General features: G+C 38.1%; 1 protein-coding gene across 10 annotated transcripts in view; it reads left to right on the forward strand.

The window, feature by feature from the left end:
• GTF2H2 (general transcription factor IIH subunit 2) overlaps window positions 1–20870 on the forward strand; it is a 116606-nt gene that overhangs the window by 32154 nt on the left and 63582 nt on the right. For 4 of the 10 annotated variants that reach the window (XM_058309839.2, XM_004465620.5, XM_058309845.2 and 1 more), the window contains exons 13-17: window positions 2969–3072; window positions 4252–4354; window positions 5990–6029; window positions 8337–8448; window positions 8990–9181. In XM_058309839.2, the coding sequence (XP_058165822.1) occupies window positions 2969–3072; window positions 4252–4354; window positions 5990–6029; window positions 8337–8448; window positions 8990–9054 (424 nt within the window). In that variant the 3' untranslated portion in view covers window positions 9055–9181. Of the gene's footprint in view, window positions 1–2968; window positions 3073–4251; window positions 4355–5989; window positions 6030–8336; window positions 8508–8989; window positions 9182–11406; window positions 12103–20870 lie in introns of those variants that run through there. The other 6 variants (XM_058309859.2, XM_004465621.4, XR_009188564.2 and 3 more) reach the window with 6 other exon arrangements.

The following is a 20870-nucleotide window of genomic DNA, read 5'->3' on the forward strand; positions in this document are numbered from 1 at the left end:
ATGGAGGTAGCTCAAGCGATTAGGCACCTCCCTCCAACATCGAAGGTACCAGGTTCGGTTCCTGATGCCTCCTAACGAAACAAGGAAGAACAGACGCAGCAGTGCAAACAAGGGGGTGGGGAGGAATAAATCTTAAAAAAAAAAAAGATTATTGACTAAAGGAATAGAATGAAAGTTCAGAAATAGATCCTCACATCTATGGCCAGTTGCTATGTGACAAGCCTGCCAAGTCCACTCAATTGGGAAAGAATAGTTTCTTTAACAGATGGTACTGAGAAAAATGGATATCAATATTTAAAAGAATGAAAGAGGACCCTATCTCACACCATGTACAGAAATTAACTCAGGAAGCAGACTTGGTCCAATGGATAGGGCATCTGCCTACCACATGGGAGGTCCGTGGTTCAAACCCTGGGCCGCCTCGACCCGTGTGGAGCTGGCCCATGCACAGTGCTGATGCACGCTAGGAGTGCCCTGCCACGCAGGGCTGTCTCCTGCATAGGGAAGCCCCACGTGCAAGGAGTGCATCCCGTAAGGAGAGCCGCCCAGCGCGAAAGAAAGTGCAGCCTGCCTAAGAATGGCGCCACACACACACAAAGCTGACACAACAAGATGATGCAACAAAAAGAAACACAGATTACCGGTGCCGCTGATAAGGATAGAAGCGGTCACAGAAGAACATACAGTGAATGGACGCAGGGAACAGACAACTGGAGGAGTGAGGTGGGGGAAGGGGAGAGAAATAAATAAAAAATAAACAACAACAACAAAAAGAAATTAACTCAGAATGGTCAAAGACCTAATATAAGAATGGGGACTATAAAACTAGAGGAAAACATAGGGAAGCATCTTCAGGGTCTTGTGTTAGTCAATGGTTTCTTAGATTTTACACCCAAAACCCAAGCAACAAAGATAAAGTAAATAAATGGGACCTCATCCAAATTAAAAACCTGTGTATCAAAGAACTTTATCACAAAAGTGAAAATCCAAGCTACTCAATGGGAGAAAATATTTGGAAACCACCTATCTGATAATATCCAGAGTATATAAAGAAATCTAGAATTCAACAATACAAAGACAATCCAATCTAAAAATGGGCAAAAGACTTGAATAGACATTTCTCCAAAGAGGATATATAAATGGCTAAAAAGCAGACATGAAAGGATGCTCAATATCACTAGCTCCTAGGGAAATGAAAATCAAAACCACAATGAGGGGGGAGGCACATGTGGCTTAGGCAGGTGGGTGCCTGCCTACTACATGGGAGGTCCCAGTTCATTTCCCTGTGCCTTCTAGAGAAGACGAGCAAGACAGTGAGCTGACATGATGGTCTGGCATGGTGAGATGACACAATTAGGAGACACAGGAAACAAATATGAGAGACACAACAAGCAGCTGAGCAGATGTGGCTCAAGTGATTGGGCACCTACCTCCCACATGGGAAGTCCTGGGTTCAGTTCCTTGTGTTTCCTAAAAAGAAAAAGACAAAGCAGACACAGAGAGCACACAATGAACATACACAGAGAGCAAATAGCGAGCGCAAACAATGAGGGGGGAAATAAAAATAAATCTTTAAAAAAAGACCTAAAATCATAATGAGAGTTTTATGGTTTGTAGCTTTTATATTTAGGTCCTTGATCCATTTTGAGTTAATTTTTGTATAAGGTGTAAATGGGACCATCTCAAAATTAAACACATTGGTTCTTCAAGAGACTTGGTCAAGAAGTAAAAAGGCAGCCTATTCAATGGGAGAAAACATCTGGGACCCACATATCTGATAAGGGTTTGATATCCATGTTATATAAAGAGATCATACAACTCAATGATAAAAAGATCACCTAATTTTAAAAATGGGCAAAAGACTTGAATAGGCATTTCTCCAGTGAGGAAATACAAATGGCCAAACAGCACATGAAAAATGTCTGACATCACTATTAGCGAAATGCAGATCGAAACAATGATGTACCATTTCACACCTTTTCGAAGGGAATGTAGAATGATGCAGCCTCTGTGGAAGACAGTTGGCAGTACCTCAAGAAGCTGAATATAGAACTGCCACATGATCCAGCAATCACAATACTAGGAATATATTCCGAAGAACTGAAAGCAAGGATGTGAACTGACATATTTGTACACCAATTGTTTATAGAAGCATAATTCACAGTTGCTAAAATATGGAATCAGCCCAAGTGTCTGTCAGTCGATGAATGGATAAACAAATGTAGCATATACATACAATGGAATACTACCCAGCTGTAAGAAGAAATGAAGTTGGGATGCATATGAGAATATGGATGAACCTAAAGGATATTATTTGAGTGAAATAAGCCAGACACAAAAGGACAACTGTTGTATAGTCTCATTAATATGAACTAAATACACTGAGTAAACTCACAGCAGTAAACCCTAGAGTATAGGTTACTAGGAAATACAATGTGGGTTGAAAATGGGAGCTGATGCTTATTGTATGTAGCATTTTTAATAGGCTAATTATAAAAGTGTGGAAATGAAGAGGAGAGTTGATGGTAACACATAGAACAACTAACAGTGCTGATTTATAAATGTGATTGTGGCTGGAAGGGGTAATCTGTGGACGAAAATCTCAACTGAAAGGACACTAGAGAATCTAGGGAATGTATAATATAATGATTTTGATAGTGGATAAAAATTGTGGTTAATAGTATAAATATAAGAATGTTCAACTTTGTAAAAGTGTTATGAATGTAGAGTACAAGGGAAAATTATAAGTAATTAGTTACTGTAGGAAAAAAGATAGTGAATTCAAAGACAGCAGTAGAAACTAATCAAAATAAGAATGCAGAGGGAAAAAAAAGAAAAAAAGAACAGCATTAGTGTGCTATGGAATGTCAGGATTTTAAAATCAAGATTTCTGCTTTCTCCAGCTCTAGCTTTTTACACCTTTATACATTATGTTTTAATAGCATTTCTGCCCCTCCCCGCCCCATAGGCATTTGGATAGCAATACTGAGCCAGGACTTACATTAGGAGGCTATTTCTGCCCACAGTGTCGGGCAAAGTACTGTGAACTTCCTGTTGAATGTAAAATCTGCGGTAAGAAACAGCGATTTTTCATTATCAATAAATTCATCTTCCCTATATTGCCTTTAAAATAAACATAACTTGAGTTCTGCTTGTATTTCTGGTTTAACCTGTGAGTGGAGAAATGATTACTCTCTTCATTTGGTGTCCAGTACTCTACTTCCAAGAATAGATATGCATTCTAGAAGACTTCCTTTTTTTTTTTTTTTTTTTGACTATAGACAAAGGAAGATTTATTGAGAAGCTCTCCCAACGGAGGGGGTCTGAAGAACAGACTTCAGCCCACTCCTGGAATGGGGGAATTTGTATTTATACAGAACTTTCCTAGGTGGGGGAATGATAGTGGGAGGGGTTGAGGGTCTGAGTGAAGTGCAGGGACCATTAGGAAGCCCTAGAGGGAACTTTTCCTGATACTGACTAGAAGATAATAGGTTATGGAGTTTTGGTTTCTTGGAATGCTGCAGTTGCAGATGTTTCTTTGTTCTGTAGGGATTTTTTTTTTTTTAATTATTTATTTATTTATTTATTAATTACATTATGAAAAATATGAGGTCCCATTCAACCCCACCGCCCCCGCCCCCCACTCCCCCCACAGCAACACTCTCTCCCATCATCATGACACATCCATTGCACCTGGTAAGTTCATCTCTGAGCATCACTGCACCCCATAGTCAATGGTCCACATCATAGCCCAGACTCTCTCACGTTCCATCCAGTGGGCCCTGGGGGGATCTATAATGTCCCGTAATTGTCCGTGAAGCACTATCCAGGACAACTCCACGTCCTGAAAACGCCTCCACATCTCATTCTAGAAGACTTCCTTGATTCTTTTTCTTTTTGAAAAAAGTACTCTCTTTAAAGGCAGTGCAATAGGTTAGGTAGGCATTTTTGCAGCTCCTGCCTTTCATAAAATAAATATACATAAATAGAGTAGAGAAAAAAAAAATAGAACTGCATGATTTTGTTTCATTTATGTAAAGAAACAGGCTGAGAGAGATCACAGTGTCTTAGTGACAGAGCTAACTCATCCTGGAATTTCCTTTTATGGCTCCAGGTAAACTGAAGAAATGAATGCCTGAAATCTTAAAAGAAACTTGAAACTATTTAATCTAAGTTATATCATTTGGCTTTTTAGTCATAACCTTTATGAGACTTGAGCTACTAAACATGTCTGTACGCTTTATATGTTAGGTCTTACTTTGGTGTCTGCTCCCCACCTGGCACGGTCTTACCATCATTTATTTCCTTTGGATGCTTTTCAAGAACTTCCCCTAGAAGGACACAATGGAGAAAGGTATATGGATTTGATTAATTTATATCTGTTATAAGTGGGCAAGCTATATGGAAATGTTTGAATTAATTGTTACCACATTTTAAAAAGATGGTTGTATTCATTTAAGGAAGATCACTTCTGATTTAGAAAATGAGTTGTAGAATGTTTTGGTTATGACTGAAATGAGTAATTATTAAACAGCTCTACTCTCCAAAAGTGTGTTAATTTCCTTAATCAAGAATGGTGGTGTGCTGGTAAATCAACTCTCAAAAATAAAATAAGCAGAGCAGGTGTAGGTCAGTGGTTGAGCACCTGTTTCACACGTATGAGGTCCTGGATCCAATTCCTGGTACCTCCAAAAAAATAAACAAACAAACAAACAAAAAAAGCCTTAATTTGTTGTGTTTCTTGATTTCCTTGGTGTAAATACTCCCATCATGGTCAAGTTCTACTTATCAACATTTTAATAACCATGTTAAAATTTTTTAATATTAAACCATTGACTATCTTGAACTGATACAGTCCAGCTCAACACACTGCTGAAAGTAAGAGGCTGGTGTAACATAATTGCTGTAGATCCTGGGTATTAATAAATCCCTGAGTATTTTTATTAGTATGCTTGCTGTGAAATCTCACTACCAGAGTCAGTCCCAGTCCAGTTTGGAGATCCAGGAGGCTTATCTCCAAGAGATTGAAAATTATAGAATTCCTGATGTAGTTGAACATATCAAGAGGAAATTTAGACAACCCAGGAAAAGGCTGGGGTTGAATTAGTGATAATCACATAGAAAACTGAACTTATGACAGTGCAGTTATTAGGGAAAACAATGTTTAAAAGAGAGGAAAAGTTAAATTATATTACATAGCTCAGCTGAGAATGTTCATAGTAAAAAGTCATAATAAACATTGAATATTGTTTTACCCAAAATTATGATTTAACTATATAGGAAGAATTTGGAAGGAAATTAATTATTACATTTATGCGCTATTGGTTTAGAAAGTTCAAAGAGAATTAAATTCTCATCTTGCATAGTGGAATGTTCGTAGATAATACCTACATTAAAAAAAAATTTAAAAGTAGCATGATAAACTTAGTTAACTATCAAACAGTTGGAAAGTCTTGAAATATTTGCTTCTGAGGAACTAGAAATAAAGTGAAGGTTGAGTGGGCTATTTTTGGTAATAAGTTTTAAGAACTTTTTTTTATCTCTTTAAACCAGCCTTTCTTGAAAATTAAGCTCTTGGTCCATTATACGCAATAAATTAACTTCTTTCCTGTGCATCTAGAATAGTATCATCTGTCTACCATCTTTGCAAGAACTGAAAAATGGTTGCTCAAATCATTTTCTGAAGGGCTTATTTTCTGTCTTAGATCCCCAGTTGAGAAAGAATGCTGAACCATATTCATGTTTAACCTTGATGAAAATAAAAAGTAAATTAAAAAAAAAAAAGATTTTGGGTTACTGTCATCTGACCTTGGGCTATATACTATGGAATTTTTTTTAATTACTGGTTTTTTAACTCTCTTTTTCTCCAAAAAATCATTTGTGTAAAGAAAGATAACCACTTATTAATTATGGGGCTATAGTTATTAAGATTTTGCTGAACTATTTTTATGAGGGATTTCTAAACAAAATGGTTCTTAAACTTTTTCAGATTTTGTTATGGATGTCAGGGGGAGTTGAAAGACCAACATGTAAGTTCATTTGCTTTCTAAAAATTAAGTAATGTGCAAGAAATATTGTGGAAATGGTTTTATAATAAGTTTTCAATAGGTTATTGAAGGCCAGATTCACATCAGGTTGTTCATTAAAAGTATGCTTATTGCTGTAGAGATGAGCTAGGAGCAAAATAATTTAAATAGTTCTGTCATTCCATATTTTAATTTTTCTATTAAGATACTTTAAACTCTATTCAGTTTGCAAGCTAAATTACATTTAGTTTGGAAGTAGTAAGAGTTTTTTCCTCCATATTGTACTTCATGTTTTATCATAACTCACTTTGAAGTTACCATTTAAAGTAGCAACAGGGGGAAACGGAGTTGGCCCAGTGGTTAGGACGTCCGTCTACCACATGGGCCTCCTTGACCCATGTGGAGCTGGCCCATGTGCAGTGCTGATGTGCGCAAAGAGTGCCGTGCCATGCTGGGGTGTCCCCCACGTAGGGGAGCCCCATGAGCAAAGGGTGTGCCCCTTAAGGAGAGCTGCCCAGCGCGAAAGAAAGTGCAGCCTGCCCAAGAATGGCACCACACACACGGAGAGCAACACAACAAGATGACGCAACACAACAACAAAAAAGAAACACAGATTCCCATGCCACTGACAACAACAGAAGTGGACAAATAAGAACTGCAGCCAATAGACACAGAGAACAGACAACTGGGGCGGGGAGGGAGGGAAGAGAAAATACATAAATAAATCAATCTTTATTTTTAAAAAGTAGCAACAGATAAAAGGTGGTTTCCCCGTTTAACAAATGAGAAAATATTTTTTGAAAAATTTTGAAGGGGGCCAATTTGAATATCTAAACTTATATAGAGTCAAAATCATCTATCTAAAATTTTAAAAATTTATTAATAGTTGTATTCCTATTTAAAACTAGTTTATAAAGTATATGAAATATTAATTGCAATATTTATTCTACTCTCACATTTCATAAATCAATTGTATTAACATTTTTTTTAAAATTTTTTTTAAAGATTTATTTTATTTTTATTTAATCCCCCCCTCCCCCGGTTGTCTGTTCTCTGTGTCCACTCGCTGCGTCTTGTTTCCTTGTCCGCTTCTGCTGTCATCAGCGGCACGGGAAGTGTGGGCGGCGCCATTCCTGGGCAGGCTGCACTCTCTTTCACGCTGGGCGGCTCTCCTTAAGGGTGCACTCCTTGTGCGTGGGGCTTCCCTACACGGGGGCACCCCTGTGGGGCACAACACTCCTTGCGCGCATCAGCACTGCGCATGGGCCAGCTCCACACGGGTCAAGGAGGCCCGGGGTTTGAACCACGGACCTCCTATGTGGTAGACGGACGCCCTAACCACTGGGCCAAGTCCATTTCCCGTGTATTAACATTTTTTACAAGCTTTGACATTAGTAGCTTCATTCTCACTGAAGCCACTTTTGAATCACTTGACAATTTTTAAGAACACATCATCTTTACTTCTGTGTTGTTTGAAATGTATATATGTGTCATTTGTTGTGTTTTTAAAAGGTTTAATTAAAAGGAAAATACAACTTTTGAAATTGTAGAATCAGTCCCTAAGTATAATTAAATGTGTGGTTCTCTTTTTAACTAAACCAGTCAGGTAAGCTCTCTAAACATTCAAAACCATACTGATTTCTAGCCCATGTGTCTTTCTCAGACAGTTACTTAACATAAGTAAGAGTGCCTTATGGGAAGCAGACTGGGCCCAGTGGTTAGGGCGTCCGTCTACCACATGGGAAGTCCATGGTTCAAACCCCGGGCCTCCTTGACCCGTGTGGAGCTGGCCCACGTGCAGTGCTGAAGCACACGAGGAGTGCCGTGCCACGCAGGGGTGTCCCCCACGTAGGGGAGCCCCACGCGCAAGGAGTGCACCCATTAGGAGAGCCGCCCAGCGCAAAAGAAAGTTCAGCCTGCCCAAGAATGGTGCCACACACACGGAGAGCTGACACAACAAGAAACACAGATTCCCGTGCCGCTGACAACAGAAGCAAACAGAAGAACACGCAGCAAATAGACACAGAGAACAGACAAACTACAAACTGGGGGGAAGGGGAGAGAAATTAAAAAAAAAAAAAAGAGTGCCTTATAATACAAGAGACTTTAAGGACTAAAAAAATAGTCATTCCCTAATTTCCAAGGCATAATTTTTGGGGTATATTATACATGGGAAGTAATAAAATAGGTGGATGGGGAAAAATTACTAGGGATATTAAAGAGCAAAGCAATTTGAATGTGTTCTAGCTATGCTATATTTAACTTTTGGAAATTATTTTTGTTTAATCACTTTTCTTCTTTTCACTGCAGGTCTATGTTTGCAATGTATGCCAAAATGTTTTCTGTGTGGATTGTGATGTATTTGTTCATGACTCTCTCCACTGTTGTCCTGGCTGTATTCATAAGATTCCAACTCCTTCAGGTATTTGATTCCAGCATGTAGTATATACATTTGTATGTGTTAAAAAGAAATTTGCAACTTGATTCTTTCGAAGAAGCTTCATTTAAAACATGAAGGACGATTTGAAAGGAAACTGATTTAAGAGACATTTTGCTGAGAAAATGTAATATTTTTTAAAACTTTTTATTTTTTCCTGCCACAGAAATGCCTGGAACTCAATATTACTTCATTAGTTAACTTTGTTTTCTATTATTTTGAGTTATAATGTTTTAAAAGTCATTGTACTTAACTATATTTAAATTACTTATAATGATTAAATTGATGTGATAATCTTACTGTTTTATAATTAAACACAAAATCTTTATGATCTATTTTATTTCATGTTTAGTGAAGAAGAAAATTAAGTGTAAATTTGGTATAAGATGAAACAATTAATAGTTACTATGAAATTAAAACATAGGAAATGATATACTCCCACACCCACCAGAGGGGTCAGTCTTTTTAGGGTTAATTAAACACTCAGATATAAATATAAAATTAATATATCTGCTCTGATCAACAGGGTCTTTTTATATTTTAACATCAAACTCAGAAAACTTAGCACCAGTTTACTCAAAAGGATATTAAACAGGAACAAATAGCCTGCCAATGAGGTAACATCAGGTAGTCCTCATTAGCACTGGAAGTCCTTGTAGCAGCCCACACAGCACAGCATTGGTGCAAAAAGATGAGAACCACAGATTTCTGAGCCACTGACAACAACAGAAGCGGACAAAGAAGACAACGCAGCAGATAGACACAGAGAACAGACAACCGGGGCGGCGGGGGTGGGGGGGGGTGGGAGGGGGGAAGGAGAGAGAAATAAACAAACAAACAAATAAGATGAGAACCTCCATGGGGTAGAGGAGCCAATATCTCTTTGAACAATTCCATTAGCTTACTTTCCAGGGTCCCAGAAGAGACATGTCAGTTTTCAGAGTCACCACACTGTGGGAACCCCAAAGCATGTATCCCTATCAGTTTATTTATAGTGCATCCCATGGGGGATATTTGGGGACCCCATATCTTTTTAATGTAACATTAAAAAAATAAAGACAAAAAAAAAGCTGAAAAAAATAGATCAAGTACTTTGTTTATGAAGAATGCAAATGAAACAGAAAAGTTACTTTAAAACTAATATTCTAACACTAAAAATACAATACCTTTGAAAGAAAAAAAATGAAATTACCAACTCTGTGGACCTTTGAAATGCTAAATACTTATATTCCACGAGGAAAAAATTTCTAGTGAAGGAGTAAAGCACATCAGTCTACTTTTTAAAATATTAATTTCACCTCTGTATTTTATCATTCTATATCTTTGAAAACTAAAAAATATTTAGTTGTAATCTTTAATCCTGATATTAGTCTAATACATGATTATATACAATAATAATATTTTAAAAATTAATTTAATAACACAGTATAGCTGTATCATGTCTCATAATAAACCTCTTTTTAATTCCCCCCCTTGCAAAAAAAAATATATATATATATAGTGCATCCCAGTCCAGATACAATTAAACAATTAGGAGTTGTTTTTACTATAAGCAAAGTTGTCTAGAAACATATTTTATGTCTTTAACCTTTATCAGGTTACCAGGGTAACAGCTAGAAATCTTAAAGGAGGATGAAACTCAAATGCAGCAAGAGAAGGGTTTTGTTTATTCTTTCATTCTCATAACGCTAGACTTACTGCTTTAAAATTTACTCTATAATAATTGGTAAAATAATTTAATGGAGTATATCTAATATGAACATTTTGGTTATATGATATCTAAGACTGGTTTATAGTTTAGGCTAATAAAGCCAAAGTTGTGTGTCTATTTGTTAGTTTCATTCAGTTTCATACCTAGGCATGAAACCCTCTTCAGCTTTCTCATGCTTGGTCATCAGAGAAACCTGGGTGAGAATATATGATGATATCTGTATTTTAGGTTTAATGCAGATATGCCTTTATAAGCAGAACTCTTCTCAGTTAGTGATAGTGAATCAGGCTTTCCTAGCAAAAGTCTATTATAAATTTATTAACTTAGTCACTCTCTATTGAGTTCACTATTAAATTCATTATCTTATAATACTGGTTCTTAGTGAAGAACATTATCAGTGAAGTCAATGTAATGCCACTAGGGAGAATCTATTCAATAAGTCTTGGGTGGGACCCAGAAATATGCATTTTGAACAAGCCAAAAAAAAGATATATTATGACTAAAGGAACAGATCCATCTCCTAGGAGTCATCCACTCTCTTTTCCATGGATGTAGTATTTCTTTATATAGAAATACATTTCAGTAACAGGTAATCTGGTAACTGCTGTCTTCCTTCCTCTCCTCCAGGGGTTCTTAACAAGAGGTCCGTGAGCTTGAATTTAAATTAAGAAAAACATTATTCTTATGGGGATGTGTTGGTACAAGTGTGGTATTTTTATTAAATAATACAGTATAGTGTGGACTTCCTAAGAGGTCCATGGTTTTCACCTGACTGGCAAAGGAGTCCGTGGAACAAAAAAGGTTAAGAGCCTCCACTCTACTCTGTCAGTAGAGATAGCATTGGCTTGTTAGGAACAGTCTTCGACACCATCAGGATATTGTCTCTCCCCTGTCCAGCTTAGAAGAAGGTCCTTGAGAGAGAACCTCTTGAAAAATTACCAGAACTGTATTAGAAACACACCACACCCTCCTTCCTGAAATAAAAAGGGACACCATCCAAGGCCCCTTTTTGTCTGCTTTTTTTTTTTTTTTTTTAAGTCTTTCTGCAGTTTTGGATTGCATTTGCATACTTGGTAAAGTTAAGTGAATATTTTAGTTATGTTTAAGAAGGAGTTTCCTTTCTCACTATTCTAGACAAAATCCTGGTTTGTTTAAGATTGCAAAAATAGAAATGGTGATCTAAGACTATTAGTTCTGGCCTTTAATTTCTCTCTTAAAATATCACAATATAGGAAAGCAGACATGGTTCAACTGATAGAGCATCCATCTGCCATATGGAGGGTTCAGGGTTCGATCCCCAGGACCTCCTGACCTGTGTGGTAAGCTGGCCCATGAGCAGTGCTGCCTTGCACAGTGAGTGCCATGCCACGCAGGGGTGCTCCCATGTAGGAGTGCCCCACATGCAAGGTATGTGCCCTGCAAGGAGAGCCACCCCGCATGAAAAAAACGCAGGCTGCCCAGGAGTGGTGCTGTAGACAGAGAGAGCTGATGCAGCAAGATGACCCAACAAAAAAGATGCAGATTCCCAGTGCTGCCTGATAATGCAAGCAGATGCAGAAGAACACACAGCGAATGGACACAGAGAGCAGGCAATGGGGGGGAAGGGGAGAGAAATAAATAAAATAAATCTTTAAAAACAACAACAACAATATACTACAATAGTGAAGAAAAGTGTTTAATGTTGAAATATTTCTGAATGGTATGTCATTCAGAATGCTGCTGTTGAATTAATTAGAAAATGCATTTATTTATACTTAATACTGAGTATTCATTTTGAAAATTATATATATTTTAAATAACTTCAAATCCATACATTTTTATTTCATATTCTCTTTTATTTAGTCTTATTATCTTTATTTTTTTACTTATTTTAATTAGAGAAGTTGTAGGCTTACAGAACAATCATGTGGAAAATACAGAGTTCCCATATATCCTCCCTCACTTGCAGAGTTTTCTTTTATTAACATTTTACATTAGTATGGTGCCTTTGTTACAATTGATGAAACAATATTATTATAATTATACTACACTAAAGCCCATAGTTTATAATTTTCACTGTGTTTTCTGTAGTCCTATGTTTGTTTGCTTGTTTTGAAGTACCCAGGGCCAGGAATTGAATCCAGGACCTCTTATGTGGGTAGCTAGCACTCAACCACTGAGCCACATGGGCTTCCCTGAGTTAGTTTTATAATTTGTTTTTGCTTGTCGTTTGGTTTTCTTTCTTTTTGTTTTTGTTGTTAGTTTGTTTTTCTTTTTTTAGGAGAACCCAGGTCCTCCCATGTAGTAGGTGGACACTCAAGTGCTTGAGCCACATCATTTCCCCTAGTTTTTTTTAAAGATTTATTTTTTATTTATTCCCACCCCCATCCCATTCCCCCCATTGTCTGCTCTCTTTGTCCATTCTCTGTGTATTCTTCTGTGTCTGCTTGTATTCTCATTAGGTGGCTCCGGAAACCGATCCTGGGACTTTCCAGAGTGGGAGAGAGGCGATTACTCTCTTGCACAGCCTCAACTCCCTGTTCTGCTACGTCGTCTTATTTTCTTTCCTCTGTGTCTCTTGTGTTATCTTGCTGCACCAGCTCTCAGCGTTGGCCAGCACTCCTGTGCAGGGTGGCTTTCCCACACTTGGCAGCATTCCCATGCAGGGGGGCACTCCTCCGCGGGGCGGCATTCCAGCTTGGGCCAGCACTCTACGTGGGCCAGCTTGCCCTCACCAGGAGGCCCTGGGCATTGAACCCTGGACCTCCTCTATGGTAAATGGGAGCCCAGTTGGATGAGCCACATCCATTTCCCAGTTTTTAAAAAAATTACTCTTATAAAATATATGCAACCTAAGAGTTAATCTTTTAACCATAATTCAAATGTATAATTCAGTGTTATTACATTCATAATGTTATGCAACCATCACCACCATCCATTACCAAAACAATTCTATCACCCCAAACAGAAACCCTGTACCATTTAAGCATTAACTGTCCAAATCCTCTCTCCACCCCAGCCCCTGGTAACCTATATTCTAGTTTCTGACTCTCTGAATTGTGCTTATTCTAATTATTTCATATCAGTAAGATCCTACAATGTTTGGCTTTTTGTGTCTGGCTTATTTTATTCAACATATCTTCAAGATGTTATACATGTTGTCGTATGTATTAAAACATTCCTTTTTACAAGATAATCTATTTTATATATATATATATATATACACACACACACATATATATACACACACGCACCACATTTTGTTTATTCATTTGCTGAAGGACACTTGGGTTGCTCTTATCTTTTGGCAATTGTGAATAATACCTCTATCAACGTTATTGTGCAAATATCTGTTCAATTTCCTGCTTTCAGTTCTTTTGAGTATATACCTAGAAGTGGGGTTTCTGGGTCATATGGCAATTCTATACTTCTTAAGGGAACTGCCAAACTGTTCTCTACATTTGCTGTACCATTTTACATTCCCAGTAATGATAAACGGATGCTTCTGTTTCTCTACATCCTAACACTTATTTTCCGTTTTAAAAATTTTAAAAACAATTTATTGAACTATATCATTCATACATAAAAAATAAGTATATAGTAAAAGTTGTAAACTTACAAAACATATACATAACATTATATAGGCTCCCATATATCACCCCACCATAAATACCTTGCTTTGTTATGAAACAAGAGTATTTGTTAGACAACTTAGATGAAATGGACAAATTCCTGGAAATAAACAACAACACTGACTCTACAAGAAACAGAGGAACTCATCAAACCAATCACAAGCAAAGAGATTGAATCAGTCATCAAAATCTTCCAACAGAGACAAATGTAGGACCAGATGACTTCACAGGTGAATTCTGCCAAGCATTTTAAGAAGAATTAATACCAAAACTATTTAAACTCTCAAAAAATTGAAAAGAAGGACCCAACACATTTTATAAAGCCAACATCACCCTAATACCAAAACTAGATAAAGATACTACAAGAAAATTACAGACCAATCTCTCTAATAAACATAAATGCAAAAATTCTCAACAAAATACTTGCAAATCAAATCCAACAGCATATAAGAAGAATTTCTTTTTTTAAAGATAGTTGCCATACTAATGGTTGCGAAATGATGTTGTGGTTTAGGTTTGCATTTCCTAATGTCTAATGATGTTAAGCAGCTTTTCATATGATTATTAGCCATTTGTATATCTTCTTTGGAAAACTGTACTCAAGACTTTTGCCCATTTATTACTTGGGTTCTTTTTCTTTTTGTTATTGTAGGATTTCTTTATATATTCTGTATATTAAATCCTTAGTGGATATGTGGGTCCCAAAAATTTTCTCCCATTCTCTAAGTTTTATTTTTATTTTCATGAAGTCCTTCTATGCCCAGAAGTTTTAAAAATTTTGATGAAGTCCCTGTTCTAGTCTGCTAGGCTGCCGAAAGCAATGTACCAGAAATGGGTTGACTTTTACAATGGCAATTTATTATCTTACAGTACTGCCTCCATGAAAATGTCCAAATCAAGGTCTCATCAGGACTATAACTTCTTCCTGAAAACCAGCTGCTAGCAATCCTGGACTCCTCTGTCATATGCAAGGCACAAGGTGGCATCTGTTGAGCTCTCCTTTTCTTTTCCTGGTTTTTGTGCTTGTTTCCATGGCTTTTTTATAGTTTCATTCTTATATTTAGGTCTTTGATCCATTCCAAGTTAATTTCCATATATAGTGTGAGGTAGGGGTTTCCCTTCATATTCCTTTTTTTTTTTTTTAATGTATAGCTTTTATATATAATCCCACCTTCCTAAAACACCCATTTTCCCAATCTCATTACCTCTTGTTCCTCCCTCCTTTATTGGCTAAAGTGGAGGTATAATGAGATCCTATATTTAAAATTACTACCTTTTTAATGTATTTATGATTTGATTCTTTGCTGCCCTTCATAGCCTGAATCTGTCTCACAACAAAGCACCACACAAATCCCCAGCTCCGGATAGGAGAAGACAATTTAAACCCTCCCAGGAAGATTTTGTAAAGACATGGACTCCCTGAGTCTATAGAGGGCTTGGTATTGCAAAAGTCAGCCATGGTTCTCTTCACTTTGATGACTAATGTTAAAATTATTTGACTTTTTACAAAAATATTTGGGTGTGCTTTTTTACATAATTTCATCCACAGTGTACACAGTAGGCATGCCTTCGTTGAAGAGTTGGATAAGAGAATAGGAAGAAGACTCTAAGACAGGCTTTTCCAATGGAGTATCTTAAGAGTTGAGAAAGGTAAAATCATAATCCAATTTGTAAAAGTTTCTGTGCATTCCTTTAGTTGACAACTATAAACTACGTCTCTGTTTAAAAGAAAAAAGAAAAGACACACCATACAATGTAAACTACACAGTGGGGGAAATTCCAGAATTATTTAGAAAATACCATTATCCTAAATTACATACACTTTAATACCAGTAATTTCGCCGGCAAGGCTCTCAAGGACTGCTGACTCCCCACCCAAGTGAGTGCACAAACTTATCCAGGAAAAGCAATGCAGAAAATTTAGAATCTAAAGATACCACATCTTGGACTCACATCTAACCTTTTGGAGTAGTCTAAAGACTATACTGGAGATAAGAAGGAACAATGAGAAGAAGGTAACATTCTTAGGAAAAAAACCTTTTTAAACGACAGTTTGAAACTGGGCCGCGCAGTGAAGCTCTTCAGACCATTAAAAATCACTGATTACGCATCTTTAATATAGAAACTGGGGATATGTTTGGCAAAAATATTCTTGAAAATTTCTGCATTTTTAACTGACTAGAATCGACTGGTGAAGTGCTCTTACCATTAATTATCAGGCCAGCTCCTACTACCTCTCTCTTTCTGTCTCAAAAATACCCCCAATGACCGAAGGAAAATGCGTGGAGATGGTGGTGACTTGGATTGGCTTCTGTTCTTATAAGGCACCTAACTCCCTCGGACTTCTCTGGGAGGGCCGGGAGAAGACACCTCGCACAGCGCGGGGAGGGCTGCGCAGGTCCCGTTTCCTGCCGTGTCTTTCGCCTCGCCCTGCGGCCAGGTCCCGCGCGCGGGCTCGCGGCTCGGACCACAGCGTCAGCACCGCCACCTCTCGGAGGGCGGAGAGAGGCGCGTGCTCCTCGCCGCTCTGCACCCGCACGCGCTTGTGCGCCACCAAAAGGCCCGCGTTTTTCAGGACCGGGGCCTCGAACACCCTCCCCAGGGGCCTTCCCCGATCTCCGCCACGCATTGATACGGCTGGCCGGCGCGGCTCAGGCCGGCGCTCTCCGCGCCGCGGGGGCTGCCGAGGGGCACGCTCCCATCGCCCGCGGCCGCCGCTCAACTCCCGGGGCCCCAGGGCCGCTCCCTCGGGCCCCGGAGCTCGCTGTGCTCTCCTTCGCCCGCGCCGGCTCCGCGGCTCTGGCTTTCGCGGCCACCGGCAGCGGTTCCGTCGCCACGAAATTCCGCCTGCCGAGTCACCGCTGCGGCGAGCAGAGGAGTGAGCAGACCCTTCTCTTCCCGCCCCGAAGTGGAGTCCTCCGCGCCCACAGCGAGGCGGTGACGTAGTGTCTGCCTGAGCGCTTGGAGGTCCAGACCTTTCACCTGAGAAAGGAGATGGCAGGACAAGAAGAAAGTGCAGTCAGATATTCCAGGCGTCTTCCTCGGGGTTCCTGCAGACTCCCCTTCGTCTTCCTTCACGAAGCCCCCATCGCTACCCTCCGCGTTCTCCTGCCCTTTCCCAGGCCACTTAATCCTTCCTGGTGCCTCCAAGAAAAGCAAAGTTACTTTTCTGAAATTCCCGACCAGGCTGGAGTGGTCTTCTGAGGAGAGTTTGCAACGGCCCCTCAGGGATGACTGTTCCACATTCTTTTGCATATTGATATCCAGATTTTCCTGACAATTTTTTTGGAGAGCTATTCTTTCCTATTGAATGGAATTGGCACATTGTCAGAAATCAATTGACTATAGATGTAAATGTTTATTTCTGAACTCTCATTCTATTCGTCTGTTTCCTTGTGCCAGTACCATGCTGTTTTGATTGCTGTGGCTTTGTAATAAGTTTTAAAATCAGGAAGTGAGTCTTCCAACTTCATTCTTCTTTTTCAAGATGGTTTTGGCAATTCAGAATGCCTTACCCTTACATATGAATTTAACAGTTGACTTTGCCTTTTTCTGCAAAGAAGGCTGTTAGATTTTTTATGGGGATTACATTGAATCTCTTAATTGCTTTGGGGTAGAATTGACATCTTCATAATATTTAGTCTTGCAACCCATGAACATGGAATTTCCTCCATTTATTTAATTTCTTTTTTTGGCCCTCATTTTTTCCTATTGATGCCTACTTTCATATTTATTTGTGGGTTTTTGTTTTTTGTTTTTTTTTTTTTTGTAATTTACCATTTTGAGTCCCTTATTTCCTTCTGTCTATATTTTTTCAGATATTGTCTTTGTGCTTACCATAAATTTAAAATTCTTTTTTTTTTTTAAAGATTTATTTTTATTTATTTTAATTTCCCTCCTCTCCCCCGGTTGTCTGTTTTCTGTGTCTTTTTGCTGCGTCTTGTTTATCTGTCCGCTTCTGTTGTCGTCAGCGGCATGGGAAGTGTGGGCGGCGCCATTCCTCGGCAGGCTGCTCCCTCCTTCGAGCTGGGCGGCTCTCCTTATGGGTGCACTCCTTGCGCGTGGGGCTCCCCTACATGGGGACACCCCTGTGTGGCACAGCACTCCTTGCGCGCATCAGCACTGCGCATGGGCCAGCTCCACACCGGTCACGGAGGCCCGGGGCTTGAACCACGGACCTCCCATGTGGTAGGTGGATGCCCTAACCACTGGGCCAAAGTCCGTTTCCCTAAATTTAAAATTCTAAGTCTATATCACATTTGATATGCTACCAGCTTAACTTAAATAACATACACAAACACTGTTTCTCTACCCACCTGTAACCCCCTTTTTGTACATTTTTACATAGTATGTCTTTATACTTTGTAGGTCCAAAACCATAGATCTATAATACTTTTTATGTACTTGCATTTAGAACCCATAAGAAGTAAAAAGTGGAGTTATATACCAAAAAATAAAATATAATCATGCTGGTATTTATAATTACCTGTATTGTTACCTTCACTGGAGGTCTTTATTATTTTATTCTGCTTCAATCCACTAACTAGTGTGCTATCCTTCAGTCTGAAGAAATCCTCTTAGCATTGCTTATAGGTGTCCTAGTAATGAAATCCATCAACTTCTGTTTATTTGGGAATATCTTAATTTTCCTCATTATTGAAAGACTGTCTCACTGGATATAAAATTCTTGATTGATGATTGTTTTCTTCCACATTTAAAATATTTTGTCCCACTTCCTTCTGCCTCCATGGTTTCTAATCAGAAATTGGCACTTAGTATTTTTTCTCATGACTTTCAGAACTCTCCTCATAGCTGTAGCATTCAACAGTTTGACTACTATATGGCTGGGCATGGTTCTCTTCAGGTTTATCCTGTTTGGGATTCTTTGGCTCTCTTGAAGGTGTTTGCCCATGTCCTTCATTAGATTTGAGAAGTTTTCTGCCATTATTTCTTTGACTATTTCTTCTGTCCCTTCTCTCTTTTTTCTTCTTCTGGCACCTAACTAGGGTGCCCCAAAATACATGAGACAAACTCTGGCAAAACTGAAGGAAGAAATAGACATCTCTACAATAATCATTGGAGACTTCAACACCCAACTCACATCATTAGATAGAACAACTAGACAGAAGATCAAAAAGGAAACAGAACTTGAACAATATGATAAATGACTAAGTCCTAACACATATATAGAATGCTGCATCCAAATTCAATGGGGTACACATTCTTCTCAAGTGTCCATGTATCTTTCTCCAGGATAGACCACATGTTAGGGCACAATGTAATTCTCAATAAAATAAAAATATTGAAATTCTACAAAGCACCTTCTCAGATAATAATGGAATGAAACTAGAAATCAATAATAGATAGGAAAAAAATAAATTCAGAAATGTGTGTAGGTTGAACAATACCCTCCTAGATAATCAGTGGATCAAAGAAGAAATTGCAAGTGAAATCAGTAAATATTTTGAGACAAATGAAAACAAGAGCACAATTTATCCATTCTTACGGGATACAGTGAAAGCAGTCTTGAGAGGGAAATTTATAGCTCTAACTGCCTATATTAAAAAAGAAGAAAGAGCTGAACTAAAAGATTCAACTGGACAACTAGAGAAACTAGAAAAAGAATAGGAAACCAATCGCAAAGAAAGCAAAAGGAGAGAAATAATAATGATTAGAGCAGAAATGAATGAAATTGAGAACAACAACAAAAATAGAGAAAATCAACAAAACGGAAAGCTGGTTCTTTGAGAAGATCAATAAAATTGACAACGCCCTAGCTAGACTAAGAAAGAAAAAAGAGAGAAGATGCAAATTAAATACAAACAGAAATGAAAGGGGGAAAGTTTCATTTGTTTGTTTTGATCCCATTCTGACCCCACAGAAATAAAAAGGATCATAAGAGGATATTATGAGAAAATGTATGCTAGCAAACTAGACAACTTAGATGAAATGGACAAATTCCTACAAATTACAACCAGCCCACACTGATGCTGTAAGAAATACAAGAACTTAACAAACCAATTATATTTAAAGAGATTGAATCCATCATCAAAAATTTCCCAGCAAAGAAAAGTTGAGGACCAGATGGCTTCACAGGTGAAGCCTATCAACATTTCAAAAAGAATTAACACCCATCCTGTTTAAACCCTTCCAAAAAAATTGAAGAGGAGGGAAAATTACCCATCACATTTTATGAAGTGAACATCACCTTAATACAAAGCTAGATAAAGATACTGCAACAACAACAAAAATTACAGACCAGTCTTTCTAATGAGCATAGATGCAAACATTCTCAACAAAATATTTGCAAATTGAATCCAACAGCATATCAAAAGACTTATACATTACAACCAAGTGGGATTTATTCCTGGTAAGTGAGGCTGGTTCAACCTAAAATCAATCAACATAATATACCACATTAACAAATTGAAGGAAAAAAGCACATGAAAATCTCAATCAATGCAGAAAAGGCATTTGACAAAATCCAGCATCCTTTTTTGATAAAAACACTTCAAAAGATAGGAATAGAAGGAAAATTCCTCAATAGGATAAAAGGCATATATGAAAAACCCACAGCCAACATCATACTTAATGGGGAAAGGTTGAAAGCTTCCCCCCAAAGAGGGACCAAGACAAGGATGCCCACTGTCACCATCGTTATTCAATATTATACTAGAAGTTCTGGCTAGGGCAATTAGACAAGGGGAAAAAATTAAAAATTTCCAAATAGGAAAAGAGGAAGTAAAGCTTTTACTGTTCGTGGATGACATGATCCTGTTCTTAGATAATTTTGAAGTATCCATGACAAAGCTACTTGAGCTTATAAATGAGTTCTGCAAAGTGGCAGGATACAAGATCAACATGCAAATTCAGTAATGTTTTTGTACACTAGTATTGAACAATCTGAGGAGGAAATCAGGGGAAATTTTCCATTGACAATAGCAACAAAAAACTCAAATACCTAGGAATTACTTTAACCAAAGAAGTACAGGACCTATATGCAGAAACCTCAAAACAATGTTAAAGAATTTTAAAAGACCTAAACAAATGGAAAGACATTCTGTGTTCATGGATTGGAAGAATAA

The sequence above is a fragment of the Dasypus novemcinctus genome, chromosome 2 (genome assembly GCF_030445035.2).
Source record: "Dasypus novemcinctus isolate mDasNov1 chromosome 2, mDasNov1.1.hap2, whole genome shotgun sequence".
NCBI lineage: Eukaryota > Metazoa > Chordata > Mammalia > Cingulata > Dasypodidae > Dasypus > Dasypus novemcinctus.